At 38.4% G+C, this 17,190-nt stretch overlaps 2 protein-coding genes across 8 annotated transcripts in view; one reads left to right on the top strand and one right to left on the bottom strand.

Moving 5' to 3' along the window:
• Lcorl (ligand dependent nuclear receptor corepressor like) overlaps positions 1-10,738 on the top strand; it is a 171,228-nt gene extending 160,490 nt beyond the window's left edge. For 4 of the 6 annotated variants that reach the window (XM_063230097.1, XM_063230113.1, XM_063230110.1 and 1 more), the window contains one exon: positions 6,501-6,688. In XM_063230097.1, the coding sequence (XP_063086167.1) occupies positions 6,501-6,514 (14 nt within the window). In that variant the 3' untranslated portion in view covers positions 6,515-6,688. Of the gene's footprint in view, positions 1-6,500 lie in introns of all 6 variants that reach the window. The other 2 variants (XM_013147333.3, XM_003465042.4) reach the window with 2 other exon arrangements.
• The window catches only part of Ncapg (non-SMC condensin I complex subunit G), a 29,537-nt gene continuing 20,980 nt past the window's right edge, over positions 8,634-17,190 (bottom strand). Inside the window, exons 15-21 of one of the 2 annotated variants that reach the window (XM_063230119.1) lie at positions 14,521-14,702; positions 14,005-14,179; positions 12,168-12,329; positions 11,838-11,967; positions 11,200-11,286; positions 9,614-9,683; positions 8,634-8,837 (exon numbers count right to left, since the gene is read on the bottom strand). In XM_063230119.1, coding sequence (XP_063086189.1) covers positions 8,714-8,837; positions 9,614-9,683; positions 11,200-11,286; positions 11,838-11,967; positions 12,168-12,329; positions 14,005-14,179; positions 14,521-14,702 — 930 coding nt within the window. In that variant the 3' untranslated portion in view covers positions 8,634-8,713. Of the gene's footprint in view, positions 8,838-9,468; positions 9,684-11,199; positions 11,287-11,837; positions 11,968-12,167; positions 12,330-14,004; positions 14,180-14,520; positions 14,703-17,190 lie in introns of those variants that run through there. The other variant, XM_063230118.1, reaches the window with a different exon arrangement.

Here is a 17,190-nt window from a genome sequence, read left to right on the forward strand (position 1 = left end):
AACCCACAGTGAGAGTAAAGACACCAAGACATATTCCAAGTTAAGGGGACGCAAGTCCATTTCCCATGAGGACATGTGGCCAAAGGCCTCGATCCTAGGCCTTTCCCAGCATTTATTCTCTTGTGAAGAAAGGGGGGGGGGCAGGTCACTCAGGGATGAGTGATAGTGAGGATGTCAGGGATTACTGCATAACGAGCTGGCTGGCCAGGTGTAAGGATGGCATCTCTGTAATTTGCAGAGATAAAGACATGCAGAAGCATCAGTTTACATAACCTGATTAAGGTAACAGTGGAATTGTTTTGGGGAGCTGTTGCTTCGGTTTCTGATGTGCAAACTCTTGTGCCCTGAGGAGTCATATCCTCTTGAGGCTCACCCAGCTGACATTCCCGGAGCCAATTGCTCTACATCTCGCCAGCTCAATCCTGCATTGCGGAGAGCTCCAAGCGAGGAAACAGGACTGTCTGATGGCCAGACTTTGCACATTAGCACCTCGGCTAGCCTTATTTGCAATGCTTAGAGCCAATTGAAGAGAGAAAGAAATACTCTAGCCAGCCTTTCACATATCAGTATCAGGAAATGAGTCTCCAAGTAATCAAAGTCACAGCAATTGTTTTGGATTCAAAGGGAGTCACTGGAGTTGCTTCCCACGATCCCGCTTTGTATGTTTAACAACCTTACTGTATTTGGATCGGTTTGTGGACCACAGTCTACAGAACAGAGCTAAGATATATTTTTATTCAGCAAATTTCTACTGGTTCAACATGTAGAAGACACTTCCCTAGAAAAGTAAATCACCATCTAGAACTTAGAGTTAAATAGATGAATTCAGATGTAACAGTGCCATTTACATCACGGTAACTACTCTGCACATCCTGAGCCCAAGTCCACTTCATCCGTGCATGTAACATGGTGACTTGCTTCTCCCTTTGAGGAGGGACTGGTGTGCCCTGAAACCTCCTGACCCAAAATGTTAGTCGACGTTACAACTGTTCTTTTGGCCTTAACAACTGAAGCAGCAGCTCCTTTTAGCTATTGGTGTGGAAAACCCACAAACGCTAAGCACGTGGCTCTCTTGGCTGGGGTTATGGCTGTGGCCCTTAGGATTTTGTCTTATACTTTATGCTGCACACTTGCCCACATCTCACATGGTCTTTTCATGAGGCATCATGACAGGATCACAACCCAGGGGTTAGGAGGCACACAGTGACATGCTATAGACCCTAAAGGCCTCCGCTTACTGGTTGTGTGATTGGTAAGTCATTTTAGTTCTTGGTGTTCAGTAGGTGGTGCTTAGGTGCTTGAATGAGGTTATATTTTTAAGAGGCTTTTTAGTACAATTCCTGATATGTAGCAGTTCTTCTGCAAGTGATGTTTTCAGACCTGTGTGGATCATATCAAAATTTGTTTTCTTGCAAATTAGCTAACATTGAAGTTTACTGTCTCTGGTGACAGAAATGAGCCATCACATATCTTCAGTGATAAGTAGAACATCAGTTATTAGCTAGACACATTAAACTTGCATTTTTTGTTAAAATTGGAATTAGTAATCACTTCAAGTAGCTAATGATAATTGGATTCATGTGACCTCCAGGTGTCCCCCTTCTGTCCGCTACAGATGTGTGTACTCAACCAGCTTCCCCTCAGAAGGTGGAAGCAGGAGAGCTGAGAACGGCCCTGGGCCTCTGGGCACCATTTGCCATCTCTCCTGCCTGCGTTACCAGCACCCTCCGCTAGGGTGCCTAGTGTGATAAGGACAGGAAAGCCCAGTGTGGCAGGCGGCTGTGCCTGCACATCTTCCTCCCCTCCGCACACTGTGCAAGGCTCCATAGCCCTGTGTTTATACACAGTTCCTTGGGTGTAAAGCATATTGACTGGCTTTTCTTGTATCATGACAATGCTGTAAGGTCAGCAGGGAAACAGTCTCCCATGTTTTTCCTACAGGTGAAGGAAGAGAGACTAGAGGATATTAAGGTTAATATCATCAAAACGAGGTCAGCTGTATCGTAATTCCCTTTTTACTATCAAGTAGCATTGTGTTTACCAGCCCTACTGCTGACTGTTCATCTCAATTCAGGATATAAATAGCTGAATACTCTTTCTCACATAAATATGGTATATTTGCTTTCTAATCATGACATAAAATCATGAAGTGAAAGATTGGTACATCTGATGCCATAATATTTAGAATGTGTTCAAAATTACCATAAGCAGAAATGAAGTATGTACTAACAAGCTGGTCTGGATAGGAGGGAGTGGGATTGCAAAACAGAATAGAACAAAGGATTAATTTTTGCAACTACATAACAAGGAAAGGATCATCATCCCAACTGGCAAAGAACACAGAAAAAGCCGGATACAGTGGGGCATGCCTATAATCTCAGTGCCTTGGGAGGCTGAGGCAGGAAGATCACAAGTTTGATGCCAGCCTGGGCAGTTTAATGAAGTGCTGTGTCAAAATGAAGAATGAATGCATGAGTGAGTGGGTGAATGAACGAGTGAAATAAGTCTGGAGATGTAGTTCAGTGGCAGAATGCTTCCCTAGCATGCACAGGGCCTGCACTCGGTACCACTACCAAAAAGAAGTGAGTGACGGGTGGCCATTTTAAGAGAAATGTGAATAAAACAATATTAGCCACTTTTTTTAACCCCACAGATTTTCAACAATCTGCAACTTTTATTATTCTCCTTTACTGGTTAGAGCACAAGAACATTTTCACACGTCATTCATTGGTCAGTGTAAAATGCTGCCTTGTTGGTAATGCAGTGGTCACACTCCAGCCACGGTTTTGCTTTGCAGTTTGTTACCCAGAGTCATTTGTGGCCCCACGAAATAATATGGAATCGTTCAGAAGGGAGCAGTGCTAAGCGCTGAGTTGCAAGCCCCTCCGAGGGTGAGTGAAGTCTCACTCCAGCCCTGTGGCGCCCAGGCGCCCAGCTCCCCTTTGGTGCACGCACCGCCTATGCGCCCCGCCCTTAGTCAGGTAGACGTCCATGCTGTTACCACTGTAACAGCTCTGCTTCACAGAGCTGCTGTTCACCTCTTCCTGTACTTACTGCACAAAAGTCATAAGTCTATATAAAGTTTTAGAGTACACTAGATTCTGTAACCTGTGTCCTGCTACAAATAAGGAAACTACTGTATCTGTCAAAATCATTAAAGAACATTTTGAGTCAACTATTGGATACATCAACTTTACAGGTATACTGACACATTAGTAAACATTGGACATATTTAGCTTCTTTGTGATTTGTTTTTTGAGACAGGGTCTTGCTTTGTAGAACAGGCTGGCCTTGAACTCAGTTTGTAGCTCAGGCTGGCCTCAGACTTTAGGCAGTCCTCCTGCCTCAGCCTCCCAAGTGCTGAGATTACAAGTGTGTGTTACATGCCCAGCTATATCGTTGCTTTTTTAAAGAAAAGATTAAAATAGCTGCTCTATCCATGGAGACTGGGATACATTTTGATATAGCCATGGAGAATTTTCTGTAGCTGTTAGAAATACTCATTGTACAGATACATAACAATACCTAAAGTACATTTTCTAAAAAGATGCATACAGAACTTACGTATACAGAAGTGGGTAGGGGAAGGAGATAGTCAAAATACACAGTGTGTGTGCAGATGAGAGTGACAAGAGGTTGTTCAGAAGAGGGATGAGCGATGGTAGACCTCCTTTCCTGGTAACATTTGTACAGATTGTGGCAATTTTGTTAAATGTATTACCAACTTTAAAACATGGAAAAGACAAAAATATTGTTAAGCAAAAGGGAGAAACATTAATCTTTCACTGAGAATCAATATATACCATATGTATATAACATTAACCTAACTACTAAGTTTGAACTTACAAATGTGAAGGAATACTTACTAACATTTCCTCTATAGATTGCAAACTTTGAAATCATGGCCTAACCTTCCTCATCTTGTGTGGCGGAAGTACTTATGGCATGCTGTTCATTTCACTGACTCTGGAGAGGTCCTCTTAATTGCTAATCAGAGAATCAGGTTCCACTTCCAGTCCACATACATCTGGACTTAGGATATCCCGAAAAAGAGCAGGTTTGTGTTCTGTACGTTAGCCTCCCTCTTTTAAACAAAAGGCCAAAAAAAATGTCTTCTAGTCCCAATGTTCTAACACCTTTGATTCCCGCCCCACACGAAACAGCTCTTATTGTTAATTTTCTACAGATCCATAATGCCCCAGCTTACTTGTTTAAGTGCATATGAATTAAACATGTTAATCTGTACATTAACAGTAACATTTAGTTCTTTCAAAACTGATACTTTAGCTAGGCCTGGTGCCACACACCTGTCTTCTCAGCACTCAGGAGGCTGAGGCAGGAGGACTACCTTGAGTATGAGGCCAGCCTGCGTTACACAGTGAGACCCTGTTGCAAAAATAAATAAATACTGATTATTTTCTTCCTATATGTATGTGCAGTTGTGTCCATCCCTGAGGTCTGTGGACCCCAAGCTGGAAGTTAACATTTTTAAAGAACTGCCAAGCTGGAATTAAAGGACCCCATTTTTAAAGGACCCCAAGCTGGAAGTTAACATTTTTAAAGAACTGCCTTAAATATTGAATGGGAGAGCCGAGGATAGAGCTCAGTGGCACAGTGCCTGCCTGGAAAATCTGAGGTCCTGAGTTTGATTCCCGGTACTAAAATGTATACATACTGAAAGGGAAATGTAGTACTTACTATTTTCAGATGAAATGTTTGTTGTTTTGTGTTCTTTTTAATACTTGATATGCTTACCTGGTAACCTATTTTGATTATGGTGTACTTAATGGTTGCCATGATTTCACAAAAATGTTTATCAAGTGCTTTTTCCTAAAAAATAAATATAACTAACAGTCTTTATAGGAAAGCAAATGCTGCTTCGAGTTTTGCTTTCTATAAAAACAAAAACTTGAGTTCCCTGAAGACCTCAGTCTAGCTGTAAAAATAAAATTTTCCAGAAATCAACATTTTTGACACAAAAATATATTTTAAATGACTGGTCTCATGTTGATATAATTTGCTTTCCTAGTAATCTCACATCTCTTTTAACTACTTTGATGAGGAATAAGCCAACTCACATTTTGTCATTTTGCCTAGTGTCTAGTGATGCAAACTTCAGCCACATCATTCTGTGAGCTTAGGACTGTCAGGAGAGACCGTGAGAAAGCTGGCGGTGCCCCTGGGAAAGGGCTGGTTAGCGGGGTGCCAAAGGGATCCGCTGGCTGATGCTGCCAGGACGAATCGCAGTGTTACTGCAGTCCGGACCTTGCTGCCGCCCACCTCTACCGAGCCACTTACACGCGGGCGCCTCAGTGCCCTCGTTTCTGATGGGAGAATTCATACACAGGCCGCTGTACGAGAAACATTAGGGATGCAGACCAGACAGCTAGCCAGAGTTAACATCAAATGAACAGGAAAGTGAACCGTTCAGAAGCCTCCTACTGAAGACTAGGGATCACATGAGCATTAAACCCAAGGGGGACTTGCTACCCTTCCGATTTTCAAGTTTCTGCTTCTGAAGGGTTGTGCCATTCCAGATGTCTCATCATTTCTGTTTACTGAATTTTAGGTGAGCAGCTACTATGTTATTCCCAGAGATACAAGAATATTAACCTTTTCATTCAAGTCAGTGACCGGTTATCAAATAATAGTTGAGAACCCAGAAGTTTACAATCAAGTTTACAATGTTTTACTATATACCAAGAACATGATCAAGATGTTGTGAAATTTGGGTCAATCCTTGAAACAAGTTTGGTTAAACAAGCGAAGGGCAAGGTTCCCAGGTGGAAGCAACATTTTGCAGATGGGACTGTGTCCACGAGCTGTCTGCACAAGAGATTCACGCTCTGCGCTTCGATTGAAGAGATCTGACCAACCAAGCCCGCACCTTTGAATGTTCTTTGAAGCAGGCAGCCAGAACCATGGATGCCACGGGGATTCCTCTGACAAGCTGGCCACCAACTAAACGGACCATTTATCAGCCTCGTCAGAGGATTAGTAGACAAGCTGGAAGAGAGAAATCAAGGATTATACCTCGCACTCCAGACCACAGACAATAGGACCTCAGGATCTGGGTGTTTTAACTCTGAGACTGCTTTCGCTCATTACGTGTACCTCTCATTGTCCAGTGAACATGTAAAGGTGCTTAGGATGTAGAAGCATTCAGTACGCTTGGTTTTCCAAATGGCTCTGGTACTGGAGCATTACGGAACAAGGGCTGGATCTTGCCAGTAGGCTAAGTGTCTCTCCTCATGGGTGCCAATGTCACTCATTTACGCTGAGATGTTCTCTGCCGTGAGTGAATGCGGCTCCCCGCTTCCACATGGCGTAGGTCACTGTGTTCTTACAGTAAGAAGAGATCAAACTGTACCTTCAGGATGACAAATGCTTTATCTACTATGTTTAGAGGTCTAAATAGTACTACTGAATTTTCTTTTACAAGGTTGATAATTTCTTTGAAATTGAAGTAAAACTAAAATGCCATATACTTTTTTTTTCAGCATGCTACAAATGAAAACTGATGAGAAACTGAATTTGTCTGATGGGAACACAGCAAGTTGCCCTTTGAGCCCAATTAAGATGTGCCTTAATCATCCCATTGAATGGAATCTGAATTTGACAGCAGCATCCCTAGCGAGCTGTACAGTTCATAACCAAAATCTCAAAAGTGAAGACAAATAGATTGCAGTTCTTATTTTGTATGTGAATATTCTTTCTGAATAAGCATTTACCAATTGATCTTGAAATATTTCTAGTCCTGTGATGTCTTTATATTAAATCATGAGCATTACTCCTTTTTATTATATTCTTTGTATTTTTTTACGTTATACACGACCATTGTGGAATTCTGCAGTAGACTTTGATGTTTCTCTTAGTATTTTGTGTACTTTTATGCTCTAAGTTTAAATACATAACTGTCCCATTTTTCTTCTGTGCAGTTTCAATATACAACACATCATGTAACCTAGAAAGTAGCATTGTAAAGACTTGTGATGGTGACCTGACCCATGAACAGTTGTCTAACAGGTGGATACCAACTACCTCGAAGCAAACTGGTAAAAAGACAAAGGTATCTCTTGGAAGTGCGTATCTTCAAAGTTATATATGTATAGATCAACAGTAACTCATCGTCAGATAGCATGTCTCCACGCACTGGACTGGACAGACTGGAGGTGGTCCGCTCTCTGCACAGCTGTGAGCGCAGAGGCCCGGGTGCATGTTTACCCTCAGCAAAGCTGTGCCACTCTGGGTAGTTCTGTAACAACACTGGTGGCCGTAAGTTACCAATTCGGAATGAATAGTAAATGGATTTACATTTATTGGTTTTATTGCATTTTAGCCAATTATTTTAAAGTTTAAAGGGATAATTTAGAAACAGGTTAATATTCTTTAATAGTGTACAGCATATCTTCAGCAATGGCTATGTGATTTTGTCTAGGTTTTGAATAGTGAAAATACTAAGTTTGGTGCTTAAATTCATTTTTCTCTGCCAGAGAAAGCAAGCTTCGGTATAGGGGTCCACATATGAATGTGGCTTGTCCTTTTGCATAGCTTGGCCACGTGCAAATGGAATTTTATTGTGTCTAAAGACTCATAGCACATTTTATATACCGTTTCCATCCTCCTTTCTTCCTACTCCCTCCCAAAAGTTATTTTTTAAATGGCAGGGATTTGACAAAAGATATACAGAATTTGAAGCACAGAAAAAGAAACAGCCAACCAAATGAGTAACAATCGGTGATTTCTATCATTACCGTATCTGCCTTTTCCTTTTGCTTAGTAAGCATTCTTGCTTTGAAATTTTTACTGCCTTTAGATTTCCGAGTTCTACAAAGCACATATATGTAAATAATATAGCAATTTGGTTCTAAAAACCAGCAATATTACTTTGGCTCCATCTTAGAACATCACCTTAATAACATCTAGTCAGTAAATCTGAAGAAGCACAATTAAATAAAACAAATCCATGTTAAGACACTTCCACTCTAAATAATAAAGAGGAAAGGTAATCAGAGGGATTCAAAAGATAATAAATGAAACTGATAGAGGAGAAAAAGTACTCCCAAGTTACAATATTAACACTTCACTTCCCACTGTTATTTTTCGTGTAAATAAAATATTTGTTTTGTTATGCCAAAACCAGAAAGCAGTTTGATTTGTATGTGGATGAGTCTCTGGCTCAGTAACATTCACAAACAGTGGGTTCTAAACACAAGTATTTTAGAAAAGAAACCCATATAGATAGCCATACCAAAAACAAGTGTCAGATAACTCTTCAGCTTCGATAATAAGCACTTTGGTTCAGTACATTAGCTCTTCTCACTGGTCCTAAGTTTCTTCTGGCCAGTTTGTGATGCTCCATTTTCCCCCGAAATGTCAAAGTGTGTTTGGAAGCATTTCCATCTATGTTGGATCCGCTAAGTGTAAGCTTCTCAAATGCAAGCTGCTAGCTACTTTCACTTAGAAGTTTTCATAGCGCCATGACTTCACAGGAAGCCAAGCATTCTGGTAAAGCAAATCTGTGTTGCTGAGGCAGTGACTTTAGATTACACTGCAAAATGATGTCCTCGGGCTTCACTGAGTGCAGCCCCAAGTCAGCTGACCCTGCCGCAGAATCTTAGAAAGAACCAGGCTTTTTCTTATTTGGATACAAGTATAACTTTATTAAAGCAAAGAAATGAACATAAATTTAAAAGACCCCACCTCCATTCTCCTAACTTATGTCTTCGTTGAGAAATTGTGCGAGGTTCAGTTTACTTTTTTCTATTGTTGCTGTCTTGGCTCGTCTTGGTAATCTTCTCCTCATTTCGGATTCTGGTTCTGGAACCTCACGATCACTAAACAGATGTTGAAAATACATCATTTAGATGAGAGCTTTAAAACCCATTTGTTTATAAATAAAATGTTCTGTTTCTGACAGTCTGTCAGAGTGTAATTGATAGCCAGACTCCATAGAACTTCAACTAAAATCTCAAACAATAACCAGAATACCCTGGTGACCCAACATGAGCCACTCGAACCCTAGCTGATTTTTTATATGCTATTGAAATCTGTTATACAGGGAAATGAAACACTAAATGTCTGTAATGAACCTTATAAAGTTGAGCAGACTTAACCTAAAGATATGTAGTAAAAATATACACAACTTTACCAATGAACTGATGAATGCAAGACAACTACAAACTTTTAGTACCAACAATGGCTTAATTGACAGAAACCCAAAATAAAGACTATCACACAAACCACAAATATATGCAAAGGATAGATATAACTGTTCTGTTACAGTAAACGCAGAGGACTCTAACGTTATCTAAATCAAGTCTGCTAATTCAAGGAATCACATGTAACTAGGAAAATACATGGAAATAAAAATTGAGAGAACACACTAAAGAGTGATACTACAGGCTATGCCAGTAGGCAGAAGCACACAAGCCATAAAAGACAATGCTCTTGATACACAAATGGAGTTTAAGACACTGTATCAAAGTCACAGCTTCTCATGTTTACTGTCTTGTTATATACTGAGCTTCTCTCACAGAAGAAAATTAAAATGTTTTCTACTACTTGACACAAAGAAAAGACAGGCTTCTTTCTCTCTCTAGACACAGCATACCCCTCGGAGTTAGCTTCCGCAGTCTGCCGCCTCCTGCTTGTCCGAGATGCTGTCGTCACTCTTCTCCGCCCTTAAAGACAGTACAATTATGGAAACCTATTATCAGTGGTTTATGGTTTTCAAGGTAGTTTCCAAGTTCCCCAATTCCTTTTTGCAATACAATTCTCAGCCCATTTCCTATTACCAGACACCTTGATGCCAATTATCACTATCAATATAGAAGAAAAGAATACAAGCAAGATTAAAATGTACATGATTTTGTTAAGCACTAATAATAGACAAGGGAAAATACTACAGGCAAGTTACTAAGCAGAAGTTTTAGTTCAATGAATGCATCTGGGGACAGAGCTTATGGAAAACATGTTAGATGAAAAAGAACCATTATTATGACTAGAGTACAATGTATATGGACAGATTAATGAAAACTATGGTTAGAAAGGTAGGTTAAGTTCATGAACAGGTCATGAAATAGGACTTTATTTACTTCAGTTTTTTAAGACAGGATCTCACACGGGGCTCAGCCCCAACTCCTGCCTCAGCCCCAACTCCTGCCTCAGCCTCCTGAGCTAATGGGACTATAGGCTTGCACCACCTGCCCCCTTTGGAATAGAAATTTAATCAGCAAGACACTGGCTTCGTGTAAAATATTTAAATATCTTCTTAGCCAATTCAAATATGGGTTCTAAAATATATTTCAGTCTAAAAACTAGAACCTTTGTATACTGGGAGTTGTAAACATTCCACTTGCTAGAAATTTATATAGTAAGACAAAACCTGGCCTGTGATGTTCCTTACCGATTTACTTTTAGTAACACATTTATCCCTAAGAAGGCATCCAACAATATGGGAATAATTTGGAGCAATATCTAATAACTGATGTTTAAATAACTGATTGCTTATAAAACAATTTTATGGTCGGATTCCATTTTAGAAAAAAATTTAAATCTGTGTAGAAAAGATCTTCAATATTTTTCAAATATTAAAATTGTGGTTGGCTCACTGGGTGGGATTTTTAGTGTTCTTCATAGTAGTTTGCTTGGATGTACTTTCTGATTCTTCTGTAATGAGCATGTACTGCTTTTGTAACAAGTAAATAATAAAACAATAAAAAAATCTTGAATTTCAGATTTTTTCCAAGTGATCCATTATTAGTAAACATTTACTTTATTCCAACAAATCCTATATTGTTGGATATCCCTTGAGAAATAAATTAAGATAGGAAAATATAAAAAACGATGGCAAAAGAAAACAAAAAGATCCCAGGAAGAGAAAAGATGGAAAATGCTTAGTAAAATAAATTAAGAAAAAGACATGATAATATAGAACTATTACTAACTCAATATAATTGTCCTTTACAATATGATCTTTTGTATATTTCTGTCAATCAAAAGCACTTTAGACCAATACTGATTTTATAATCTTTAGACATAAATCACAAACTTACCAAGTGAAACAATTAAAAAGAAAGTTAAGGATACCTAAGACATTAACAAATTTTTATCTCTAAGGAAACAAAAGAAAACTTACAGGTAAAATGTTTTTCACCAGAAGACAAAGTTAAAGTTTTAAGGGGTCAATCCACATACCTCTGTTAGTCTTTTGCTGAGTGGATTTTGATCCTTGGGTTGCTTTTATGCCTTTAAGGGGAGTCATATATACCTCTTTATTCTCTTCTATTAAAGGAAATAATACAACAACGTAACTGGAAGACAGTCTTATGAAAGTAATATGTTGGCTCATGAACACTTGTTTGCAAACAATTCATTCGGTTTAAAGACAAAACATTCAGCAAAATTTTGCTTCTGTTGACCAACTCCGCATTGGTGGACAAACTTGACCCCAGCCATCTTGTCTACACAGACACAGATGCAGCTATTTCTCCAGAGTGCAAAAACAAATTAAGTTCATAAACTGAGTTACCACTGCGTTTTAGGTAATCTTTTCATCTAAATGGCAAATAGCCCTATTAACAGTGGCTCACCTAAGCCACTATCCCCCCCCCAAAAATGTGTGTATAGCAGCAAAAACAAAACTGACAAGGTGGCTATGTGGTCACAAATGGATGCAATAAAACTTGACAAGCAGAATAAACACAGCAGTAATACTTTCCAAGAGGATTAATTTGAAAAGATTTCCACGATTCCTGAACCCAAACACATTAAAGGAGGAAAAAAAGTGTATTTCTGTAATGATGGAAAAGATATTCAGGTCAGTGTGTCATTACCATCTTCATTCTGAAAAACAGTTGTGCTGGCATCCTGGGATGCTAGGGACTGGTCACCAACTTCATTTCCTTTTTCTAAGTGACTCTTGACTTTCTCCAAAGCTCTCAGGCATGTCCTATCTTTCACTTGCTGTTTAAAAACAAAGTTCGAGAAAGTTCACATCAATATGGAATTGTTTAAAAATATTCTTACACTTCATGAGAGATTTATGAAGAAAATACTTCAAATAAAAAACCACAATATTCTGACATGTATAATGTAATGCAACCATTTAATTATTTGATCAATATAAACCCAAGCAGGTTAACAGTAATAAGAAACTACTTTACCTCCAAAATCTCATTCAGTAAAACCAGAAGATCTCTTCCAAGATTGCTGCTGAGTTCTAAGGAACTCAAAGCTTTTGTATAGACCCGAATTTCTGGTGAGGATGGGCTTGTTAAGATCTCATTGCAAATTTTTATAGCCAAGTTATCATGTACCGTTAAGGCCTAGAAATTTCAAGAGAAAATCTTTGTAAACTGAAAATGCTATGAATGCAATTCTACACATCTAATCCCAAACACAAATGTCTAAAACCAAATTTAACATCTCCTCCACTCCCAAAAGAAATTCCTCTTTGCATTCTCGTGAATACCATGACAGAGCCCAGATCCACCCTTTTAAGCCAGGGGGTTTCCCAGTGGCTTCGAGCTTAGCGCTCAAAGTTCCCAGCAGCAGAACGGATCCAGGCCGATATGAGAGGCACTGCTTAAGACCACACCTCCTCCCCACAGCTTCAGGCCACATCCAGTGCACAGCTGCAGTGGTTCAGCTGCTTCCATCTAAATGACTTTGGAGAACATCCCAAGTCTCAAAGTCCCTGTAGATGAGCACAGGCTTCTGCTCTGCTTGCACAGCAGGAGCCCTGGGTGACTTGGTTCTGTCACCAGCCTACTTCTCTCACTCCATGAAGCCGATCATGACAGTGTCCCCAGACCAAGTCCTATGAAGTCCTAACAGTTTGCTTGGACCCTTTCAATAATGCCCTTGCATCTTGATCTCTTTCCTTTAAGCTCTCGTACCCATAACTTTTTTTGAAACTATATTAATTTATATTTTTTCCATTTATACTACTTTCTACAACTCCTTTTACTATAAGCTTTTATCTCCTAATCATACATCTAATTTAACTGCTTTATGAATACTTTCTCCTTTTTTTCTCATCAATTCAGATCATACCATCCCTGACCACTAATCTAATCTTCCTACTAAGTAGTTTTTCATCCTATACTTAGTTAGTCACTGAAATAAGGCCAAATCCAAATTCTCTACCTTACCCTTAAAACAAGATTTGCATAACCATCTGCATTTACTATTGTACTTACACATCTTTTCTTTCTACCCAACTATTTCTTATAGCTCAGCCAGGCCCAAGAGAACTTTACTCACAATGAGTTTTAAAATTGTTAACGCTGTGCTTATCACACTGTCTAGCCCTTCTCCAAAGAACTAAAGCAGTTGGTAGCTATAATGACCTTCACCATATCCTGCCACATATCTTTCATTTTATCTTCCCAATAGCATGTAATACTGTGAAGAGTATACAGTTACTAAATATCACATAAACAGTAGGAATCAGTATTTCCAACTCTAATAGGCATCTGACATCATTAATAATCCATTAAATTCAAAAACTGGTAGGAAATTTCACCAAATTAAGGGTTTTTCGAATCCAGCTTATTTTATGAGGCAGTCTGCAGTTGACTTTTCTTCTTCAAAAATATGTTTGGTTCAAGTTCTATTCTTTGAATTGTCCCTTCTTTTATTGGCAGCATCACAGGTAAATCAATATTTGAAAACTCAGTCCAGGATTACACAGTGATTAATAGCCAGGACTAGGGGGGTAGGAAGGGGATAGAGAAGGTGAGGAATTTGTAATAATTTCTCAGCAAAAATGTAAGAATTGACTACTTCTATTTTAATAGTTTTTTCATATTTCTGCAATGATCTTTTTCTTCTTTTGTATTGTGTGTTACAAACCACTATATAGACTAAAGTCTCAAAACCAAAAGGTGGCTCTTCATTATTTCAAACAATCTGTAAGAACGATTATTCTACAAAAAGCAACTGTGGTTGGTATACAGTTATTATCTTTACTGTCCACAAGCTAACATACTCATCTACCTGATAATCTTGGCAATTCTTGGCCTGAGGATTTAATCCGCTTGGTCTTGTTAGATCTACGAGCAGTTCAGCAACATTGATGATATCTACATCAGCTAAAGGGGACGACGCAGGAGCGTTGGCTAAGGTTTGCAGAGTTGGAAGAAAGGCTTCTTCAAAGCACTCCTGATTTGTCCTATTGAATAGTTTGAAAGTATATTGGCAGAATATTATCAGAGGAGAGAAAAGCGCAAGACTAAAAAATATTATGTATAGTATTCATCCCACCAAGATAGAGTAAATTTTGTGTAGGTAAGTAAATCTGTATAAGTTTTTCTTTCTTTCTTTCTTTTTTTTTTTTTGTACCAGGAATTGAACTTACCTCACCCTTACAGGGCAGGCGCTTATATCACTGAGCTAAATCCCCAGCCCTCTACGGAAGTTTTTCTCATGTCACTATTTATTGACTAAAGAAAGAGTCCCAAAAATGGGTATTACAGATACAGAACCTCAAATCACACCCACGTGACCGCTCACCTGCTTGTGTAAGCAAACACGGGGAAGAACACCCCGAGGCAATGCCGAAGTCGAACATCCTCTTCTGTCACAGGATTGTACCACAGCAAAATCAGACGAGAAAGAATCCTGCTACTGACCAGCACCCCGGACAGCATCAGCTTGGCCAGGCCTTCTGCAGCCCCTGTCCTGAGTTCAGACACCTAGTAGAGATGACATTCACCAAACAGAATTTTTTATCTGTATTTTCCTATTAGGTCTCACAAGGTAGCCTGTTCTATAGTATTTTTTAAATAGAAAGTAGATTTATTTATTTGTTTATTTAAAGAAACCCATCACAACTTTATTTATTTATCTTATTTAGGTACCAGGGATTGAACTCAGGACCTCGTGCTTGCCAAGCAGGCGCTTGTGCCACTGAGCTAAACTCCCAGCTCCTACTGTTCTACAGTATTTTTAAATGAACCAAAAAATCACTCATTATGAATTTGTTAAAGGCATGTGAAAAGATTTTCCTTCACAGCCCAACTAATGACTTTAAACAAATCAGTCCAGCCAAGAAAACTTTAGAAACATAAAAGCTTTTTACAAATGTTGGGAAACCAAAAATCAAAACAATATTTTCTAAATGCAACAGCAGTAGTGTTTGGCACATCCTAGCTGCATAATCCTGTTCATGTTAACTTCTGTGCTTTAAGTTTTTCATACAGAAAGAGAGTAACAAAAGGACTTGTCACATGACTTACACAAGGCAGAACTGATACGCATAAAGCTCTTTAGAAGTGCCATCCGCACAGTAAAGCCTCAACACATATATTGTGATAGAATATAAGTTTGCATGGTAATCAGATTACAGACCCTGAAAATTAGGTTAAAAAATTCAAGCTTAATGTGTTACAGTATAGGGCCTCTGAAAGTTTTGAAAAGGCAAGGACACAAGATTTAAGTGACAGTTCAGGAAAGTTATCACTAGAGATTACAGAATGAGAGGCAAGTTTCAGTTAGGGAGAGAAATAAAAACACTGGGATGAGCAAACATAAGAGCTAGCTCAAAAACTTTTTCCAGACTCAAAACTGTAGCAGGTAAGAGCACTGCTATGTGCTTCCCACACACCAACCCATTCAGGCGGTGGTGGGCACATCCGCTGACTGAACAGTCACCACTGTGCCTTTTTGATTTCTTTCTTTCTTTTTTTTTTTTTTTATTTAAGGAGAAAAAGAAAAAAAAAAAAAAACAGAAAAAGGGTACAAGTTATACAGAATTTCAGAAAAAATAAACAGGAAATCACCAGTTAATAAATTACATATTGTTATCTTAGAAATAGTTGTTCAAGTTACAAAATTAAAGCATATAAAGTGGACTTTCAAACAGTGAGACTGGAAACAGTTTTGTTCAATGATCCAACAAAACTCAGTAATATGGTCATCTATCTTATACACTTAAATATACATGCAGTTATATTCTTTAGAGCACTTCCTTTTCCTTTCTTTTGTACAATGACAATTACACATTTTGAGTTTTATTACTCCCACAGTTCTTATTACTTTTTTTGAAGAGAGTAAAACCAAATGTGACATAACATAACAGAGTCAGTCAAATCAAAAGGATGGACATAATACATAATGTAAAAACAAAATACAAAGTGATCAACAATGGTTACCATACTGCCTCTTGCTATCTTAAAAAGAATTGCCTATATCATCAGTTAAAATAAAATTGAACAAAACAGTAAAGAATAAAACCAAAACATTGGAGACATTACAGGACTTTAAAAGAAGATAATAGTCAACCGGAATGGGTGTCATAATGAATCCTATTGTCTTCACAGTTTTGCCTATACTTTCGAACTTGGTACTATCAAGCAAAGCAGAATAGAGGAAAGTCAGTCAAAGCAAGATGGTGAGGGTTATACAGGGTTTCAAATCAAGTTAATAGGAAATCAAAGTGGGTTACTCTAATGTATCCTGCTTTTTTTATTTTTTCCTTAATTAAAAAGATAAAAAATAAAAAAGTAAATAAGAAAAAGGAGATTGAGATAAAAGAGGGCATAACAAAACAGCATAGGTCAAAGCATAACCATTTAAGCAAAATAGTGTTTCACCACAAGATATCCTGACATAAAAGTAGTTACCATAGTGTCTCTTTCCTTGAAATCTTTGAGTATAACTTCGTATAGTGTAGCACCAAACATACCAAGACAATGTAAACCCATTCAAGAGAATGACAGTGTTACAGGGTATTTAGAACCAACTATCAGAAAATGAACAATGGTTTCTGTATAATCTCTATAAAAGTTTTTGCTTATATTATCACATATAATAAAATCCAATAAGATACAACCTGTTAAGACAGATGGAGACAGAAGAATAAAAGCTTGATGGGACTTCAAAGCAAGATGATACTAAATCAGCACTAGCTATCACTGTGCCTTTTTTACAGGTGAGCAAACCAATGCAATGAGAACACAAGTCCACAAGTTTACACTCCTAACTATGATATACTTCCTGATACCAGGAGTTAAAGAATTTGTATCCAGAAAGAACTACAAGTCTTAAAAGCATGAGAAAAATTGTGATGTAAGGCCCAAAAGAGAGTCAAAGAAGCCTAAAAGTTTTTTGGCTGGTTTTGTTTTGTTTTGTTTTGTTTGAGACAGGGTCTTGCTGGCCTTAAACTCACTATGGAGCCCAAGC

Source organism: Cavia porcellus, unplaced genomic scaffold, assembly GCF_034190915.1.
Source record: "Cavia porcellus strain 051 isolate PalLab524CR breed Dunkin Hartley unplaced genomic scaffold, mCavPor4.1 scaffold_18, whole genome shotgun sequence".
NCBI classification, from domain to species: domain Eukaryota; kingdom Metazoa; phylum Chordata; class Mammalia; order Rodentia; family Caviidae; genus Cavia; species Cavia porcellus.